At 35.2% G+C, this 21917-nt stretch overlaps 1 protein-coding gene across 1 annotated transcript; it reads right to left on the reverse strand.

Annotated features, from left to right (window-relative positions):
• Positions 1-17099: 17099 nt before the first annotated feature.
• On the reverse strand, positions 17100-18862 carry LOC149224080 (GTP-binding nuclear protein Ran1B-like). The gene is made up of 6 exons (XM_089388072.1): positions 18755-18862; positions 18589-18656; positions 17733-17822; positions 17567-17623; positions 17277-17354; positions 17100-17169 (listed from the first exon to the last, which is right to left on the reverse strand). Exons 1-6 carry the CDS (start codon positions 18860-18862, stop codon positions 17100-17102), a joined length of 471 nt encoding a protein of 156 aa, XP_089244198.1.
• Between the last annotated feature and the right edge of the window lie 3055 nt (positions 18863-21917).

The raw sequence follows: 21917 nt of genomic DNA on the forward strand, positions 1-21917 counted from the left end.
ATAACTTTGGGCAATGGGCAGCGGGTTGAATTTTGTAGTCCAAGAACCTTCCTGAAGTAATATAAATTGACACGCCGACGGATTATGGTTCATGGAATAAAGCTGATTTGATGTACAGTACTATACGTGGATATTTATGTTAAATAAAACCTGCAAAGAGGTCATAACTTGAAGCCGTAGTCTTTAACGCGACTTTTTGAAAGCTTTTTCGGCGATTTTTTCCGGTGAAAATCCGGCAGTAATTTATTGAAATCCAAGTTTGATAACTAGTTTCTGCACAATGAAAGCGTCCCAGGGGTTTTTCAGGGTGCTGAATCCGAATATGCACTTAAAAAACCATTTTAACTGCAACAAATCATGATTTCATCTCAATTTCTTCTGCCCGATTCCGTCACCGGAATCTCAAAAAGTCGCATTATAGACAACTCCTAACTTGAACAGTTCATCGAGGTTAATCAAAAGTTAATATTTAGGGATGTTAGTTTTAAAAACCAGTTTATTAATAAATAAAAATTTAAAAATAGAATATTAAATTTAATTATTAATTTTAATTTCTTACTAATATATAAATGGCTATTATTTTATATTATAATAAAATTTAAATATATTATAATATCATTTAATACTACATTAAAACTCAAACATGAGTTAATATCATTGTTTTACTAAAATTTGTAATAATCTCTATGTTTATCATCTAATAAAATATTAATATTTTTTATGAGCATAATTATTAAGAAATTAGTTAAACATATATTTATATACTAGTAGTTTTTCCAAAATTTATAATAATTCTCATATTTTATTTTTTTTCCTAAAAAGACATGATTTTATTAAGCAAATAAAAATACATCAATATTTTAGTATGATGTCATTTGAAGAGTACCTGGATGCATTCACTGAGCCAAAAAGCTTAGATAAATTAAGTCATATATAAGCATAAACATCTGCTTAATATGCATCTATATAAGACACATGTTACATCTCAAGAACTATCATAAATATTTAACTATCCAAACAAATATTTAATTAAAATATTATTAATTTGGTAGAAATCTTAATAAACAACTTTTAAACCAATTCGGTGACAATACCCTTAGCAGTTTTGAATTAAATTTTAAATTTCCCCACATTGATCTCGACGATAGTTCACTATTTTTTATTGATTCATTATTTTGTTTTATTAATGATAATGACCAGAAACGTACGTTGATGTCGACGATTTGCCATGCAATTGTTCACTATGTTTTTATTGATTTCGTTATTTTGTTTTATTAATGATAATGACCAGAAACGTACATCGAAACGTATTCAATGCAGCATAGTTGCGAATCGCGAAAGAGAGGTCTCACGTCCAGACTTGAGAGATACAAAATATACGGAAGGCCATGGAGGGCATATCGTCAGGCAATTCCTATTTCCAACCCCATTGAAACATAAATGCAGCCTGACATGCAAGGGATATAGCAGTTCTCTTGTATTTATGTTTCAATGGGGTTGACTTTGGCATTTTAGCAACAAAGCAAATGTTATATCCCTTGCATGTCAGGCTGCATTTATGTTTCAATGGGGTTGGAAATAGGAATTGCCATATCGTCACGCTTTGACCATATATAAATATAATAAGAACTCGCTTTGATTACGTTCATTCTTAACATACGGTCGGCATACGCAATTGGAAAACTGGACAAACAAAACATCAACGTCAACGTCAAGATAACATTATCACATGCACAGTTCTGGTATTCAAATATGTTGCTCCACTTAATACTTGACCATTGCTCTCCCCGCATCAATCGTGATGTAATAGAAGACTCCGTGTATCTCGAAACCCATCAAAATAATCCTTACGTCTCCCGCTATCCCAAAATTGCCAACGAATTTGACTTCTGTTCATCCACTCTAAAACGTAACCTCCAACACCTCTTTTCTTCTTTCGGTTTTTATCAATGCGCACACTTATTTTTTTCAACGCATTTTTGGATATTCTTTTCCCCTATTGATTTCATTTCAGGATAAGAGGATGATGAAGGAATTCCGGAAAAGACCAGCAGCAGTGAAACAAAAGAGAAGCAGTAAGAGGAAGACAGTAGAAGACTGCAAGAGTACAGCTAGTGGAGCAAAGCAGCATAAAGTGTGGAGACCTGGAGAAGAACAGACAGAAGCAGCGGCAAGTGCAAATTTACAGTACAAGATATGGGATCCAGGCAAACATAGAGCTGAACACATGATCAGGAGATCATGAATTTTTCTACCTTGGGAGTATGATGCGAGAGCATCAACTCAAAAGGAAATTATTGTAAATAATAGACATAGGGGTCATGCATTTAGGCTTTTATTAGATATTCTCAAATAAAACTAGGGGAGCTTTTAGGCATAAAAGTGATGGATGTGGATCAGTAAGGGATAAGGATAGCTTTTCTATCTTAGAATAGGAAAAAGACAGAATAAAGCTAAAAAGATGCTTTTGCCATATGTATGCATTGCATGAGCTTTAGTTGAGTGATTTTTAGATCATGCTAAGTTAATAAATTAGGAAGCCTCAAGACATTGAAGGCAGAGAAGAGTGTGAGGCCATAGATTGTATATCTGGCCATGAATAGAAAACTGTGTGTGAATGGTTGTTTATTGTAAATATGAAAATCGGTGTCATATAATATTGAATGCGCAATTGCTGTGAGAAATCGATGTTGTATAATGTGAAATTTGCACTCAGGGTTAATGGATCTTGTTTTTCTATGCGCTACAATCCTGTATGTTAATCGTTGAAGGCTTGAATTCCGATTGCATACCTAGAGTTTTAGTGGCTTTATGAATTGACTGTAATGGAATTACAAAATTAAAGCGGTATTGATTTTTAATGGCGCATATGGTTCGCTAACATAGTATTCTTGCGATCCCCATTTGATGGCTTAGCGAAGAAAAAAATCTTTGTCCATACGCATCAACCTCGTGATGATAATACGGCGTAGTTCTCTGTTCATTGAAATATTCACGCACCCGTTTCTGTTTGAATAAGAATCGATGTTCTTTCCTAAGGATATCCGCCTGTGTTAAATCTTTTTCCATCTCTGGTTATATGTGAAATTATACTTGAAGGTTATCGCATATGTTTGAGACCTTATCGGCGTTGTTGATCGTTCCTAGGCGAAGGCGCATACAACTGCTGTTTATTAACCCGGTGGAATGGCGTTTACCCAGTGCACAATTAATTATGCTTGAAGTTGTCCAACGTATGCCTTATATGCATCGAATGTGCATAATGATAATCTGTTGTTCGGTTGAATTTGATAACAGGTTTCAACATTTAATTAAGGCTGGTATATTCGGAGGTAGAAGGGTTGTTTAATTATATACCTGCTGTGCGGTTAATTGCTGAGGAGGCGGCGTTAGGGAAGAAGGTTTACAAACCTGTTATGCGTGTGTTTAATTGTGACATAGATATATATCGAACTTGGATACTGTAAGCAGTGATATATATATACGCTGAATGTTTGTATACTGTCCAGGAGCCGTATGTGTTGAATGCCATGTCCAGGCTGTATGCGTATATTAGTTAACAAGTTCAAGAAACGCTGCTCAGACGACACCTCACATATATGTGGGAATATCAGTTCCGGAACGAGAAGGGAGTCTACGTGTAAGCGCATAGGTCGTCGATTGTTTAAGAAATTCCAACCAGATATACACTCCAACCGGGCGCAGGTTTAATGTGTGGACGCAGTTTGAAAAGGTCGCGCTGCAAAACCATATATAAAGGCTGTGGTAATGGAAAACTTCGAGTTGTTTTAAAACATTCCGAGCCATTCGTTGTTAAACAAGTTAGTAAGTAGTCATATGAGTTTCTGTGGATTGAAGTGATGGTATGGCCCATCTTCTATTGAGTTATGAATTGGGTCATGGTTTTATCTTAAATGCATGGTTTGTATGCATGAATGTTGGGATGATCCTGGTAGTTGCGGCCTAGGAGTGGCCTGGGCTGCATCAGGTGGTATCAGAGCTAGAATGCTCAGCTGAAGATATTTGTTTCTTTTTGAGAATTGAATGTGTGATGAATGGTTTTTAAATTTGATATGCAAACTCCACAAGTGAACAGGATTGCAGAAGAAGAAGGAAGACAAGATCATGCAAGATCTTGAGAGGTAAAATTATTTTCTGATTTGAAATTTGTAATTGAAGTTTATGGTTGCAGAGAAGTGGCAGTGAACCTGAAGAATCCAATAAGGAATTGGATAAAGAGGACAACTGAAGTGTTCTCAGGAGAGAGAAGGAGATTGCAGAAGCCTAGAGGGAGCAAAGGTGTTGCTCAGAAGAAGGTTCTAGACAAAGGACCGTGCTTACCAAAAGACTAAGTGAGGAGAGCTTAGTGAGGTAAGATTGCAGCTAAGAGGACTAGCTGTTGCAGAGGCTTGTTGCAAAGAAGATTCAACAGAGGTTGAAGAAAGTTGCAGATGAGAGAAGCCTACAGGAGCAGTAGAGGATGCTCGAAAGGTTCCAGCAGAGGACCAATGATTACCAAAAGACCAGATCCGGAGGGAAGGATTGGTGAGGTAAGTGGCAGCAAGAGAGCTTGTTGTGGTAGAGGCTTCATGCAACACATAGGTGAGGAACTCATGGCGAAGGAGAAGATGACTACTGATAGTCATAGTAGAGGTTCAGGAAAAAGCCACGGTAGAGGACAGAAGTAAGAGGATGCCAAGGTAAATGGCAAGAAGATGAGTCCAAAGGAAGTTGAAGTGGAAGAATACATTTGTGAACCAGAACAAGGAGAATTTCTGGGAGATAGTGAAGATGAAGGCTTGAAGACTGAAACTTCAAGTAAGACCAAAGGGTCATATAGTTTTAAATCTGACAATTTGTGGATGTTTGCAGGTGAAAGACAATTAGCTGGTGGGATGACTGCAGGAGTTCGAGAAAGAGAGATTGAAGTAATGAAGTTACAATTGCAGGTACTGGAAGAATGGCTGCAAAAGCAGAAAGGTCAGAAAGGAAAATGGATCTTTCCACTGAAGGGAAAGAGAGTGATTTGGCGACAGTTGCAGAGAAGGTTGAAGCAAATTATGATTGCCTTGTTGAAAAAGGGACTTAGAGTTCTTGTGCCACAGTTGGAGTTTGAAATTCCCGCATGCAGATATATTAAGAGGAAAATGTTGAAGGAAGCAGTCAAGACTGAAAAGTCTTGTAATTTAAAAACTAATGAGTTGGGCATGTTTGCAGGTACAGCACAGGAAGATAAACAAACTTTAGAGTTTGTGCAAGAAGAGTTGAACCTGAAAGCTGTTCAGATCGATGCTGAGGTAGCAAGATTACAGGAGGAAATGAAAACAGAGAAGAAGATCATTGATGAATTCTTGAGTTATTGGGCAAATCCAGATCACATGGATAATGTAAAACCATGTATTTTTGTAGCTGACAATTGCGATATGATGACAGGTTTTACTGAGGAGGATGTACAACCTTGTGCAACTGTTACAGAACAAGAGGAAGTTCATATGAATACAAGTGATGATGAGATGCTTTAGCAATGCTACAGAGAAATTGCCTTGTTGGAATACTGGTTGGAGAATCCAGGGTATGATAAGGAGATTGCAGCAGATGAAAGAGTTCAGTACAGTGCACGAGAGCAGAAGGATATCCTGGAGGTAGATGGTAAGAAGGCGAAAGTAGCTGACAGTCTCATGGTGAATGCGAATCAGCATACTGATGTGCTGACAGAGAAGCTGGGAAGAAACTCAGAGCAGCATACTGAAGTGTTGCCAGAAGAAGCTGAGGAAAAAGTTGCAGATGAAATTGCAGATGAAAGTGCAGGTGCTGAGCAAAGGAATGTTGCAAAGGGACAGGAAGTTTGGGAGGCAGCAACATTCATAGAGACAGCTAGAGCAACATGTGGAGCGACACTTATGATGGCAGTTGAGACAACACTAGCAGCAAAAGAGGCACTGATGCCTTATATTTTTTATTCTAACAATTGTTTTGTGAGTACAGGTCTTACTGAAGAAGCTGGAGAAAATCTGTTGGACAAAGAAATCGAAATGATGAGGCGGATGATGATGAAGGAATTCCGGAAGAGACCAGCAGCAGTGAAACGAAAGAGAAGCAGTAAGAGGAAGACAACAGAAGACTGCAAGAGTACAGCTAGTGGAGCAAAGCAGCATAAAGTGTGGAGACCTGGAGAAGAACAGACAGAAGCAGCGGCAAGTGCAAATTTACATTACAAGATATGGGATCCAGGCAAACATAGAGCTGAACACATGATCAGGAGATCATGAATTTTTCTACCTTGGGAGTATGATGCGGGAGCATCAACTCAAAAGGAAATTATTGTAAATAATAGACATAGGGGTCATGCATTTAGGCTTTTATTAGATATTCTCAAATAAAACTAGGGGAGCTTTTAGGCATAAAAGTGATGGATGTGGATCAGTAAGGGATAAGGATAGCTTTTCTATCTTAGAATAGGAAAAAGACAGAATAAAGCTAAAAAGATGCTTTTGCCATATGTATGCATTGCATGAGCTTTAGTTGAGTGATTTTTAGATCATGCTAAGTTAATAAATTAGGAAGCCTCAAGACATTGAAGGCAGAGAAGAGTGTGAGGCCATAGATTGTATATCTGGCCATGAATAGAAAACTGTGTGTGAATGGTTGTTTATTGTAAATATGAAAATCGGTGTCATATAATATTGAATGCGCAATTGCGGTGAGAAATCGATGTTGTATAATGTGAAATTTGCACTCAGGGTTAATGGATCTTGTTTTTCTATGCGCTACAATCCTGTATGTTAATCGTTGAAGGCTTGAATTCCGATTGCATACCTAGAGTTTTAGTGGCTTTATGAATTGACTGTAATGGAATTACAAAATTAAAGCGGTATTGATTTTTAATGGCGCATATGGTTCGCTAACATAGTATTCTTGCGATCCCCATTTGATGGCTTAGCGAAGAAAAAAATCTTTGTCCATACGCATCAACCTCGTGATGATAATACGGCGTAGTTCTCTGTTCATTGAAATATTCACGCACCCGTTTCTGTTTGAATAAGAATCGATGTTCTTTCCTAAGGATATCCGCCTGTGTTAAATCTTTTTCCATCTCTGGTTATATGTGAAATTATACTTGAAGGTTATCGCATCTGTTTGAGACCTTATCGGCGTTGTTGATCGTTCCTAGGCGAAGGCGCATACAACTGTTGTTTATTAACCCGGTGGAATGGCGTTATACCAGTGCACAATTAATTATGCTTGAAGCTGTCCAACGTATGCCTTATATGCATCAAATGCGCATAATGATAATCTGCTGTTCGGTTGAATTTGATAACAGGTTTCAACATTTAATTAAGGCTGGTATATTCGGAGGTAGAAGGGTTGTTTAATTATATACCTGTTGTGCGGTTAATTGCTGAGGAGGCGGCGTTAGGGAAGAAGGTTTACAAACCTGTTATGCGTGTGTTTAATTGTGACATAGATATATATCGAACTTGGATACTGTAAGCAGTGATATATATATACGCTGAATGTTTGTATACTGTCCAGGAGCCGTATGTGTTGAATGCCCTGTCCAGGCTATATGTGTATATTAGTTAACAAGTTCAAGAAACGCTGTTCAGACGACACCTCACATATATGTGGGAATATCAGTTCCAGAACGAGAAGGGAGTCTACGTGTAAGCGCATAGGCCGTCGATTGTTTAAGAAATTCCAACCAGATATACACTCCAACCGGGCGCAGGTTTAATGTGTGGACGCAGTTTGAAAAGGCCGCGCTGCAAAACCATATATAAAGGTTGTGGTAATGGAAAACTTTGAGTTGTTTTAAAACATTCCGAGCCATTCGTTGTTAAACAAGTTAGTAAGTAGTCATATGAGTTTTTGTGGATTGAAGTGATGGTATGGCGCATCTTCTATTGAGTTATGAATTGGGTCATGGTTTTATCTTGAATGCATGGTTTGTATGCATGGATGTTGGGATGATCCTGGTAGTTGCGGCCTAGGAGTGGCCTGGGCTGCATCAATGAGGATACTTTAGCCTTAGCCCAGACAGAACTACATAATAGATTACAAATTGAAACATTGTGTCTCATAGAAGCAACAAGGTTGGGGAAACTAACCGAGAATAAAGGAAGACTAATCTGCATAAAGGTGAGCTCCGCTGATCATAAGCACGACATACTTAGTAAAACCTCAAGTCTAAAAGGAACAGGAATATTCATAAATGAAGATCTCATTCCAGAAGATCAAGCAGAATTAAGAAAGGAGGTTCAAAAGGTAAAAGAAGCTAGAAAGGAAGGAAAATGGGCAATAATCAGAAATAGAAAAGCCTTTATTCGAGATAGAAACCAAAAAGATAGTAATCAATAACAATTAAACATGCTCCGGATCCTTTCCTGGAATTGTCGGGGCTTCCCATGGAACAAAGGCACCAAGCTAAGTTGGATTTCAAATGATGTTGATATTATTTTGCTTGTTGAAACTTGGGAGCACGAAGAATCTAAGGTCCCCAACATAGATGGCTTTACGCTATAGTCTACCTGGAACAAGCGATCCTCCCGTAGAGGCATTGGGGGAATTGCTTGTTACATTAAGAAGAACATCTCCCCCCATGTTAGGATTTATAAAAACGACCCTCACAACCAATATAGTTGGATAGATATCAAAGACATTAATAATAAAATGTCCTACATAGAAATATGTTATTTTCCCCCCATTAATTCTAACTTCTATAAGAAGAAGAATCTAGATAAAACTAACCCTTACAATGGTTTAGAGAATGATATTTCTAGCCTAAGGAATGACGGTAATATCCTTTTAATAGGTGACTTTAATGCTCGAACTTCAAACAACCAAGCTATTATTCTAAGCAATCATTCCAACCCTCATCCTCTTTGGTTAGACGAAGACCCTACTCTGGCTAGCAGGTACAAAAGGAGCTCTGAAGATCTCGGGGAAATTTTTTTTGGGTCGGAGCTAGTCAAGCTCTGTAGTGCTCAGGATCTCATAATTTGCAATGGTCTATAGAAGTGGCCCAATTCCAGCAAGATGACCTGCATCCATGGACTTGGTAGTAGCATGGTAGACTACGTTATTTCCGATCTCCCATTATACAATGAAATAATAAATTTTGACATCTTAAACGACCACGAACCTGACTCTGATCATAGGCCTTTACTTATAACTCTCAATTTTGTCATGCATAGAGTTCCCATAGAAAATAATACTTATAGCCAAAAGAACTTAATATTTGATAGAAATAAAAATGATCTCTTTGTAAATGAATTAAAAACTAATTTGCTTCCTTTATCTAATATAGACAACATAGAAGACCTCTATCATAATTTTACTACAACCCTCTCATATTCTATTAACAAGTTTTCAATTGAAGTTTCAAATAATAAAAGAAATAGCAAAACCAATCCATGGTATGACAAAGATTGTAAAAGTGCAAGGAGTGAAATTAATGAAGCTGTTCATGAATCTCTTAAAATGGGCAAGATAAAAATATACAAAGCCCTAACTAAAAGGAAAAAGAGGCAGTACATTCGTCAAAGGCAGGATAATCTCTTACACCTCTCTAAGGTAGCTCCTAAGAAATTTTGGAGGCATATTCTAACTAGGAAGACTAAGGATAATAATAAAATTGCTCTTCACGATTGGAATTCCTATCTTAAAAAGCTTTATGAATCTCCAAATGTCATGGATAATTTGGAAACCCTTCTCACAACGAAAGAAGTTTTCTCTTTAGAAGACATTAAGTTTGGGGTTAATCGCCTCGCTAATGGGAAAGCTAAGGACATTGAAGGTTACCAAGCGGAAATCCTAAAAATTGGAGGTCATGTCGTCATCCCCCACATCCACAAGCTTTTCAATCAAGCCGTCAAGCAAGGGTTCCCTAAACCTTGGACTGACAGCCTCATTATCCCTATTTTTAAAAGTGGGGATACAAATAACCCCTCTAATTATCGAACAATTATGATCAGCCCTCTCTTAGCCAAGTTATATGGTAGTATTTTGGAAAAGAAGTTAAGCATATGGCTTGAAAGTGAAGGTAAGCGGGCTAAAGGCCAAGAAGGTTTCAGAAGGCATCACTCAACAACAGACCACCTTGTTATGCTTAGGATCATTGCGGAGGAATGTCGTAATGATAAATCCAATTTATTTTGTTGCTTTGTGGACTTTAGAAAGGCTTTCGATACGGTTCCTAGATACAACCTTTGGAATAGATTAGAAGAGCTAAAGGTTCCTCTCGAGTTGAGAGTTGCCGCTATAAGGTTATACGAGAATGTAATTGCCAAGCTAAAGAGCAATGAAGGGTGGTTGAAAGATATTAAGTGTAACGTCAGAGTTAAACAAGGTTTCCCCTCTCCCCTACCCTATTTGGCATTTACATCGATAAGCTCGAAGGCTATTTAGAGGAAGCAGGATGTGATGGCACGATCTTAGCTGGGATAGTCGTCATCCTTCTTCTTTATGCTGACGATATTGTTCTTTTGGAAAGGTGGCCATCTGATCTTAATAAGCAAGTCAGGCTTCTTAAGGATTTCTGCTCTACCATGGGTATGACTGTTAACGCTGACAAAACAAAAGTTATGATTATCAAATCCAAAAAGGACACTTACGCTAATTTTATGTATGACAATAATAACTTGGAGGAAGTTTATTCTTACAAGTACCTAGGAATTGATATTCATCACAAGCTCAACTGGAACCATAGCATTGAGAAAAGGATTAATGGGGGGTGGAAAGCTTACTTTGGTCTTGAAAATAATTGTAAAATAACAAACCTCGCAATGTGGGATAAAAAGAAGTTCCTCTTTGAAACTTTAGTCACTCCTGTTATCTTATATGGCTGTGAGGTTTGGGGTTGCAGCATCTCCAGAGAATCATGGAGAAAGATTGAGCAAATCCTGAAGCGTTTTATAACTTATAACCTGAAAATTAAAAGTAATACACCCTATCCTATTCTCCTTATAGAAGCAGGTCTTTCCCCTATTGAGAGCCTGACTATGCTTAGGTTTCTGTTGTACAAGCACAAAATCAGTAACATAGACGATCATAGACTTCCTAAGCTAGCTTTAAATTCTAGCCAAAACCACCTAAGGCTCAATCGAGGGTGGCATAAAGACACAAGGGCCTGGTTAAACTATTGGGAGATCAACGAAAATGATGCATTGCAAAACATAAATAACATTAAAGATATTGTTACTTCTAAGTTCAAAGAAAAAATGTGGTGTGAGAAATATTTAGCGGCTAAAAGAAAATTAAGTTATTATAAGAAGGTCATCAACCCCACCCTAGAAGATCAAAAGTATCTCTCTGTTTTAACTAGCTCGAAGAAGAAAATTAATATAGCAAAGATTAGAACGAATTCTCATGAGCTCCATAGTGAAACAGGTCGTTGGGCAGTTACTAAAACGCCATGGACGGAAAGGATCTGCCATATATGTGAGAATAGGAACATCGAGGATGAAAACCACTTCCTCTTAGAGTGCCCCGCGTATAACCACATTAGATCTCATTTTCACAATCTTTGTTACAATACTGACCTTCCTAGCCTTTTACAATGTCAAAATTATAGTGAGCTCGGGAGGCTCCTCTCCAAGCTTTTTGAGTATAGGAATAAAATCTTAAATCAAAATAGATAATTCGTTTCTTTAGGTCTGATAGACCATTATTTGGTCTCAACGGACGTTAACCATCATCATCATCATCAATAATTAAATTAAAATTATAAAATTCTATTTCAAAATAAACATACTTAGCAGATAATAAAAATCAATTATATAAAAGAAACTATAACTAAAATAATATAATAAAGAATATTAAAATGGGTTATTTACACTACATTAAATTTGTATTTAACAAGAATAAACATACTTATTAATATAAATTAATATGTTCATAAATTTGTTAATATTTTTAATGTTGTATTAATATATGCGTATTGGTGTAATTTTTTTATTTTCTACAAACATACTTAATCATTTTTTTTATTTATGTTATAATTAATGTATTGTTATAACTAACCTTTTCTTTAATATTTATTTTCATAGTTTATGAAATCATGGTAAATAACAATCTCTTATATACATATAATATAAATAAATATCTAAGTCCGCTTTTGTTGGAGTTTATATATATATATATATATATATATATAACATTTGGTTTGTTTGTGTTAAATATTTTATTTATTTATTTATTTTCATTATTTATGAAATCATGGTAAATAACAATCTCTTATATACATTTAATATAAATAAATATCTAAGTCCGTTTTTGTTGGAGTTTATATATATATAAAACATTTCGTTTGTTTGTGTTAAAAATACTTGAAGTATTCACTAAACTTTGATTAATTTTAGAATAATTTGGATCTCACAAAATATGCATAGATAGTTATAGTATTGTATTTTATTTGAATTTAAAATATATATATATATGTAATTGCTTCTTGTGCAATTATTTTCTAAATTGATATCCGAGCTCGTAGCTTTGAATGTAGGGCACATAGAAATATATGATGTGACATTAATATAGATTATATGGTGTGAGATTAATATAAATTATTTTTTTGGTGTATTGCGTGTGTTATTTGTTTAGTATCAAAAGCCAATGTTTGCGTCCGATTTTGTCCACACACATCCCACCGCAAATGAGTTCCATCTATTTAGCCTTACATCAATAATATTCGAGGCAACAAAACAACTGATGGATTCGACAATAATAGGTATATTTAAGGATGGTGCATGGGATCCATAGTGGTTAATCAGTCATGGAGCCTATTCCAATAAATTCTGACACTATTCATTAAGATCCCCATTTTTTTTCTTCTGATTGCTATCACTAATACAAATATATGTGTGTACGGGTCGCGCATGAAATGGATTCTCTTACTAATCAAGCTGGATACTTGTAATATTGATTCATGATATTTCATAGAAAATACACAAGTATAATACATTTGCAAGCCCGAGAAGTTAATGATGTTCCGAGTATTTTTCCCGATGGATTTAACATAACGAGAAGATCAAGAACCTTTTCAAACAACACATCCACATCGATGAGGAGAATTGTATTTTGTTGGATAAAGCAAATACTTTTATGTAAAAGAATGACAATTGGTTTTGTTGTCATGGGTTTTGTTGGATTTTTTTTAAAGTTGGTTTGTAACCTAAAACATAGAGCTATGACCTTGGAATAGGGTGACATGGACGAAGAGGTTGTATATATTAATTAATGTGGTGCATAAAAATACAACATAACATTTTTTTTTTCAAAGGTTATAACATTGTATCAATTAAAAGCCAATGAATAGGGTGACATGGACGAAGAGGTTGTATATATTAATTAATGTGGTGCATAAAAATACAACATAATATTTGTTTTTTTTCCAAAGGTTATAACATTGTATCAATTAAAAGCCAAGTATGAATAGATGTTTAGTTAGTTTAAGAGTTTGAGTTCAAAATGTCCATATTTAAGAATGAAATTATGAATTCACCTCAAAAATTATATCGGTAACTTATAGAGTTCAATTTAATTCAAGGATTATTTTTTAATATATAAATACATATTGGTTTGACTTTAGAGTTGTTCTTTTTTATGTATGTATTAAGGGCTTTGGATTTAATAATTACTTTAGTATATTTGGTCTCTCTTTATTATAGATAGTTGAAATATTTTCTCATCATCTCTCTAAATTTAGAATAAATTAATTCTCACAACAACTATATAAATGTATTATATTTAAGTTTGAAGAAATAATATAAAAAAAGCGTGAATTAATTTGTGCCTGCAATTATTTTCTAAGTCCTTTTTTCATAAGGCCATCTAACTTTTATTTGTCATATGAAGTTAATCATATGACAACTTCTAGATGTTTGTAGAAAAGGAAGGAGAGAATGGCTTCGGCCACAAAGGGACCTTGGATATAAAGTTGATGTTAACGGTTGTCATGTTCGTGATCAATTTGGTTATGTATTAGAATAATTATGTCATGCTTTCCATATAGCACGACCATATTAAAAGTGGTTAACATCATTTGGGTATAAATAATGCTTACAATTTCTTGTTTTCGGAATATCAATTTAATATTGTTAAGAACAAAAATATCTTTGAAATTATTTATTTTTAATATTTTTTCTAGGTTATATTTCTATTTTAAATGCATTTATGCATTGTTGCACTTCAACTTTTAAACTTTGTGTTATTGTAACTTTTATATGTGTGTGTGTGGTTGTTTTTTTTTTATGGGATGGTTGAATCTTTCTTTATGGTTATTTTTAATTTTTCTTGATATAATTTTTATTTAATAAATTTGTATACATATTTTGAAAATTAACTAATTCTAAATTTAGGGAAAAGTGTTGAAAGAATATTTCAACCATCTATAACAAACACAAACTAAATTTATTAAAATAATTATTGGTGGAGTTTGTCTTTATAATGCTTCATTTCCCTATGAACTAAGTATGCTAAGTTGTAACCTCACATAGGGAACAGACACAACACACCTAGTTGTCGTAGTTATCCTTACCCACATTGGGCTTTCTCCACTGTTATATAATGGAAGTCTCCTATGTACTTTAACATAAGAATGTAAGTATCAGAATACTCTTACATGGTATCATAGTGGGTGGTTCCCGCCTTGATGATCTTTTTCCAAAGTTTTTTTTATGATATTGAATGAGATTTATATTTCAGTGATGCTTCAGAATTTCTTTGAGATCTATCAGATATGAAATAGGATTTCTCTGTGATCATGTGTACTCTGATCAGATCTGAGTTTGATACCCTTGCTAGGTCTCCTTCCGCTCTCTCCTTGAAGGGATCTATAGTCATTTATGTGGTACTGGTCTTCTACTTCCACGCACAAGAAATTCCACCATTCAAAAAGTGTGGCTACAGGCATTAAATTATGTGCAAACCATTTACCTGGTGAATTTTAACATTTTCCCCTCTGTCGAATTGTTGTGGTGAGAGTCAACCAAGTCATTGAAGCCCAGTGGAGTATCCCTTGTTGGTTGACGTCAGTGGCATTGCTGAATTCTCGTGTGGTTGATGGATGGCGTTGTAATTATCAAGAGCTGAAATGACAAGAGTTATATTAGAGCAGTTACCAATTTTCTTCTTTGCAATGGATATACTTTTGAGGCAATCAGAGTTGGTTTTATTGTTTGTGCAATGCACTATGCCATAAACTAGACTTGTTGATATTTGTGATCACTTTTGGTGTTTAAATCATTTCCACTGTTCAGATCGATTTGGTTTAGACCTGGTGGTCATGTGTCCAATACAATTTTTAGGCTAGACAAGATGAAAGCCATAGTCCTCCCATTCATGCTGACCGTTGGCATTATTGGTGCACTGGGAATGGTACTCCATTTCTCCAACTATGTTGTCACTCTCGTATCTCTCTTTCCCATTGGACTAAAGCAGGTCAACTCAAACCCGTAGAAAAGAACACCATACTTAAAGAAGTCCTCTTTTAATGAGGGCTCAATTCATGAGGTCGTTTTTTAACAATTTTTTGGAAGCTAAAATTATTTTGGGCATGTAGTTTTTAAAAGCCAAGGATATTAATGTGCAAGGAATTTAAAAATATATATCTATATATATATTAAGAGCATTTCTAAATGATGCTTGTTGGAGAATGGTTATGTAGTTAATGGTCTGTGATGGCTATTGGAGAACGATTATGTAGTTGATAGTTTGTGATGGATGTTTGCTGGCAAGTTATGTAAATCTAGACAGATTTGTTTGATTTGCATAATTTTTGGAAGTGTAAAGTAGACACACTACTACATGTAGGGGGGTTTTAAGACAATATTTGAGTCAATTGTCTTAACTTAAGACAAAAAGAAACTTGTGTATTGTCTTAAATATTGTCTCTAAGTGGGTGTGGAAAAATAGAATGTCTCAAAAATTTGTCTCTATAAAGACAATATAGAACACATATTATTATTGTCTCTATAAAGACAAGAATTATTGTCTATTAAGAGACAATTTGATTTGTCTCTCTAGAGACAATTTCATTTGTCTCTCTAGAGACAACTTCATTTGTGTCTCTTTAGAGACAATTACATTTTTGTCTTTTTAGAGACAATAGTTGAGATTAAAAACATATTGTCTCTATAGAGACTATATGTCCATAATTCAAACTATTGTCTCTCTATAGACAATATAAAAAATTATTTAAAAAATAAATAAATAAAATCATTTTGAATGTTCTTTCAAAGTAGTCTCACATTCAAGGTACAAAAATAGTACTCGTGTATGAGAGAAACCACCACAGAAATTCTTGTTTGATAGAAACCAACACATATGGGTTATTAATATTACATTTGTTTAGCAAGAGGGGATTCAATTCATTACTAAATTTATGCCCAAGTTTTACTACTTCAAATGGGAGTCAGAAGTTTGGATTTAAGATGCTACCTTAGCTTTGATAAGTGTTCCATCTCCCAGTTTTACTATAGTTAAAGAAGAATCTGTAGACTATTGAATGGAAACGACTTTAGATTTAAACAATGTGAATCTTTATGCAGAAATCGATCGAGAGCGCAATTAATGAAATGGCAATACCTTTATGTGTTCGATAAACAACATACCCACAAGAATACCCAGGCAGGATTGATAGCCACAGTTATTAACTATGTAAACCAATTTCATAGTTAAAATAAATCCTCAGACATAGCTAGAATTTTCAGAGAAAGTTTTAACAAGCCATAATATATTACAAGAAAAAATCATCGCAACTAGCATTCCCCCAACAGTACACAATGAAAGGCACTTGAGCATTCTTGAAATATTTGAAGAGTAAAAAAAGTTCTTGTGCAAAATGTGCAAGAGTATATAACGGAAAAAACTATCTTAGCATATAAAAATAGCTTTGTAATGGAGTTGAACTAAGATAGCTTAGCCAACTCCACCGATGAAAACATCTGCACAGTACCCAAATCACATATAAAGAGATGCGATAATGCTATTCTAAGCCCCAAATACAAATCAGAATTAAATGTCAAAACTCAAGAGCAAACTCCAATGATACAAAATTAATTGAATCCACCAATCCCTAAATATGCAAAAGCGTCTTAACAAAGTTATTCAAAAGCATCATCATCGTCATCTGGAAGGGCTTTGGCTGTAGCTGCTACAAGTTCTGCCTCGTACCTGACAACATAAAAGATTGTAAGCCAAAGTTTCAATATTTTAGAAATGGAACAAATTATTTCAATAAAAGTTAACAAAAATTAATAATAAAATAGCATTCTACTTACTGCTTTTGGGTTGCAAGGTCTATCTGAACCTCAGGAGGAGCAAGAGTAGGTGACTCCACAAAATGAAGGTTTGGATCCCTATAAAAATAACCCATTATAGAAACAATGCAATTTTTTTAATATAACATTCATATTAGGGAGCATCAGAAACTAGATTAAAGGCTCACCCTAAGAGCTTCCGTGCTAAGTACAAGAATGGCTTCTCAAAGTTGTAGTTACTTTTTGCAGATATCTCATATTACTGAAGATTCTTCTTTCAATGAAAAGTAACTTGCTTAGATTTCACTTGCCTATTCTTCACATCAACCTTGTTTCCACAAAGAATAATAAGAATGTTCTCACACACCCTGAAATTCACAAAGATATTTAGCTAATTGGTTCAGGCAAATGTGCCACCACACAATTAAGGAACCTTCATTTCTACTTAGAGATCCAACCCCTCTACAAAAGAGATACCTACAAAGATCTCTGTGCCACATTGGGACATTCTTGTAAGTCAATCGTGCAATAACATCAAACATGATAACTTCACATTGCCCATGAATACTACAACAAACAAAATCCCAATCAGTAAATAAGAAGGAAACAAATAAATAGAAGTGGAAAAACACGGAACACTCACCAATTCAATCAGGAAAATGCCAACAGAAACAGGAAAAGCAAACCAGTATTGATCAAAACAACCAATAACAGAGTTTGTCTATAAATTCAAAATTAAACTAAATTAAAACTCAAATAAATATAAGTGGAAAAATACAGAACCCTCGCCAATTCAACAAGGAAAATTCCAATAGAAGCAGGAAAAGCAACCCAGTATTGATCAAAACAACCAATAACATAGTATGTCTATAAATTCAAAATTAAATTAAATTAAAATTCAAAATAAAGAGACATAAACGAGTAAACCAGAGTGCTGATAAAAAGGAACCAAAAAAGGGCTCATAGTTGCTCCATTGTCATTGATATTGATGTTAAAAGGTGTTGCTACTGAGCCCACACTACATACATATCCACATGGGAAAATAGAATTGACAAGTCAAATTTTCTCTTGGGATTGATCCAAGTCTAAATCCATGTAGGACCTTTTTAAACAAAAAGTTGAAAAGGCACCCCAAAAGCTCAAATGTACAGTGCTCCAATCAATAGGTGTCTACTACACCTGCAGAGGATGACAAAAAACACTACTTTCATAAAGTCCCAAGAGACCTAATTTCAAGTGAAAATCAAAATTAGCCTGGCAAAATACAGAAATGGGAAAATAATCAAACTAATTATTGATGTACCTTAACCACATTTTGTCATTAAACCTTACCTGACTGAGCTATAAAGTTGGGTCAGCATTTCATCCTTGGCTTTCTCAACTTGACAAAGCACCACAGCCTGCAAATCATCAAATCATCAATTCAAGTATCATGGACTGAATAAACACTGAGATTATGTATGGTTGTATTATGTGCTCATCCACATGGATGTCTTACTTTGGGAACATTTGCAGCAAGAGTATTCAGAACAGCTTCCTCATAACCATGGACTTCTTGAGCCATCATTCTGAGCTCCTCCTCCGGATCTACAGGCCTTCTTACCATGGTTTCCTGGATTATAAACAAGAAAATCAAACTGAGGTTGAATATTAAGTTGGGAAATAATTTTTCTATTCTCATCGTTGTATATGGTCATGGTCTCCTAGGCTAAAATGTGTATTGATTCTTCAATTATTTAATAGCAAACATTTTGATTATGTACCTATGCAACTTACGATGGAACTTTATGTGCTTCATTACCTATATGCAAGTGTTTCAATACAAGATATAGTTGTTCACGATTATACTTTGGGTTACATAAAGTAGTCTTGGCCTCTGGCCAGCTAAATATTTCCTACCCTCTACCTTATATCTATTTAAGTTTTAACAGTGGAAATAGTATGTCTTGAAGATCGAAGAAAACTCAAAGGATGTTAGTCCTAGCTGAAAGCAAAGACTAGCATTCTATTTTCATTTTCTGCTAAATAGTTCTTTGCCAGAGAAACCAAATTTTTTGGTTACGTGTAATTATTCATAAGTTGAACAATTATCCAGCAACACAATGCCTACTTATCTGCAATATAATTGTCCAGCAGAAAATAATGTCACTAGCATGCATTTGAATGCAGTTTACTAATTTTTTAACCTTAGATAGACATGTGAGTACTCGATAGTAAATCAAGACAATTCCATATAACATAATGTAATTCAGTTAATTAAGGCTTCTCACCAGATCATGCCATCATTATGTCAGTGGTTATAATATATACAATGTACAGTTGAGGAGGAACTTCTATTTATGGATATATAACAGTGAACTCAACTTAGCTTGCATTTTATTTGTCTCAAACAACCTATGAAAGGTTTTTTGTAGTATAAAGGGTGCATCTTTATCCAATGCTTTAATTGACTTTGCAGGTTGAGATTGTAATGGGCCAAAGGTTAATGACTCTATCTTCTAGCAAGAATTAGCAAGCAAATGAATTTCACCAATGGCTCCAACATAGAACCAAATTTCAGGAGTGGCAGACTAGTGCCTTTCTTGTTGGGAATATCCTAAGAATGGTCCCTTCATGTAGGGGATGTCCCAGCAACATCCAATGAGCCGTTCCCACAAAACTGGAGATGCATCAAATTATATTTGTGGCATTCCTGTTCTCATCCCCATTCCATAGAAAACAGGTAAAAAACATAGGATAACAGGGATGCCTCAAATATCATTTGAGAATCAAAGTCTATAGAAGGATGTCTCTAGAGGGGCTCAGCACTCTGTTACATTGTTACATTCAAAGCATATGTAATTATTCTGCTTTAGCTTCAAAAGGCTTATTGTAGCGTAACTACCAGGTAATTTGTCATAATTACGCCCAAGTTTTACTACTTCAAATGGGAGTCAGAAATTTGGATTTAAGATGCTACCTTAGCTTTGATAAGTGTTCCATCTCCCATTTTTACTATAGTTAAAGAAGAATCTGTAGACTGTTGAATGGAAACAACTTTAGCATTGAATCTGATCGTTCCTGGAGCCAATTCTTTTGCAAGGGTATCCAGAAGCATACTCCTTTGCACGCATCGAACTTCATGGTTTCCACTGATAGATAGGAAAAGTACTTATTATTACAAAGCATGCGAAAAAAAATATGACCAAAATAGTTAATGGGATAGAAAGTACATCATGTCATAGTGGCAATGAGGGAGTGCCGAAGCCATCTCCTAGATGCAGAAATGACTAGGAACAGAAATAAAGAATACAAACAGGTATTCCCTAGACAAAGAAGCAGCAGGTGAAGCATTAAAGTTGAAACAAAGAAGCAAAAGCATTAACCTGAAAGAACCAACCAGACTAAAAAGTGACGGATTTGAGATGAGAAGCATTGAATAACAAAATGGGCAAATCAAGAAAACATCCATTGTAAGTGAGATTTTTTTTTAAAATAGAAGTTTAAGGTACCCTCTAGATGCGAAATAAAAAGCTACCTGATATCAATCTAGATAGCCATACCTTTTCTCCTCTGTTTTATTATGTTGTTTTTGGATACCAGGTTTCATAGGTGCTGCGATTAAAAAGAATGTTAAGAATTTTGTGCCCAATAAGAATTGGCTTATATGATTTTGAATTTCTATTGGTTAAACTCAGGGTTCACACCTTTTAGGAGTCCATATTCTAGCATGGCATGGACTATCTGCCATGGAAGACCCCTCTAGTGAGCCCTACGGTCATTGTAATCTTGAAAATATTCAAATGAATATGGACATTTTTCTAACTATCCATTGGGTGCACCTATATCACCCCCCTATAAATGGTAAAACTAAAAACCTATTACTCTAAATGCAACGCTGCTGGTGTACTTATCATTTATCAGCCAAGAGTTATGATGGTGTACTTACCTTTTTCCAAAGTCGGTGTACGAGAGCTGTTTGGTAAATGTTGAAGGGAAGGAAGTCATCTGTGCCCTGTAAATTGGCATACAAGAAGCTAAATTATAGTGGGAAGAGCAGCTGGAGGTAAAGTACAAGGATCAAATTGAATGATGTAATGACAATACCCCTGTAACTGTGGATGCTTCAAGCAAAGGGACTCTGCAACACCGAGAACATCGAGAGCCCTCCATAGTAGTCTGCATACACAAATGATAGTTTGAATATATCGACTAGTGTTATGAAACCAGCTCACAAAAATATAGAAAAGAGAGATCAATGCCTTAGAATTCAGCCTCTTCGAGGGGGCAACCTCCTTTATATTACACAAATGAACAATTCTTTGATGATTCAAATGGAAAAACCTCCTTTCTATATGTAGGAGTCTAAGGGGTCACAATATAACCTAGCCGACCTAACAATAATAATATAAAGCCACAAAAATAACAATAGAGGGATTCTATGGGGCACAGTAATAACAATATGGGGAAAATAGGGGCACAACAATATTAATAAGGGATACAACTACAATAGTAATGGGGTAATCACTAGTATTATAGGGACCCAACATGCCCCTCTCCTTCAAAAAAGTGTTTTCCTTAACGCTTGAGTAGTTCTGGATGCTTCTGTGTAAAATTCTCATCCTTCCATGTGGAATCTTCAGCGGATAAGTTCTTCCACTTGATAAGATACTCTGAAATTG

The sequence above is a fragment of the Pinus tabuliformis genome, chromosome Q (genome assembly GCF_031772625.1).
Source record: "Pinus tabuliformis cultivar Carrire ecotype Pingquan chromosome Q, CPIR1, whole genome shotgun sequence".
NCBI classification, from domain to species: domain Eukaryota; kingdom Viridiplantae; phylum Streptophyta; class Pinopsida; order Pinales; family Pinaceae; genus Pinus; species Pinus tabuliformis.

Bases quoted from the DNA above. Each gene is read 5' to 3' on its own strand.
- LOC149224080 (XM_089388072.1), bottom strand. From the start codon at position 18,862: ATGGTAAGAAGGCCTGTAGATCCGGAGGAGGAGCTCAGAATGATGGCT. The intron at 17,624-17,732 runs GTATCTCTTTTG...TGTGAATTTCAG, and splicing joins TGGCACAGAGATCTTTGTAG to GGTGTGTGAGAACATTCTTA. The intron at 17,170-17,276 runs GTAAGTAGAATG...TTATGTTGTCAG, and splicing joins GACCTTGCAACCCAAAAGCA to GTACGAGGCAGAACTTGTAG.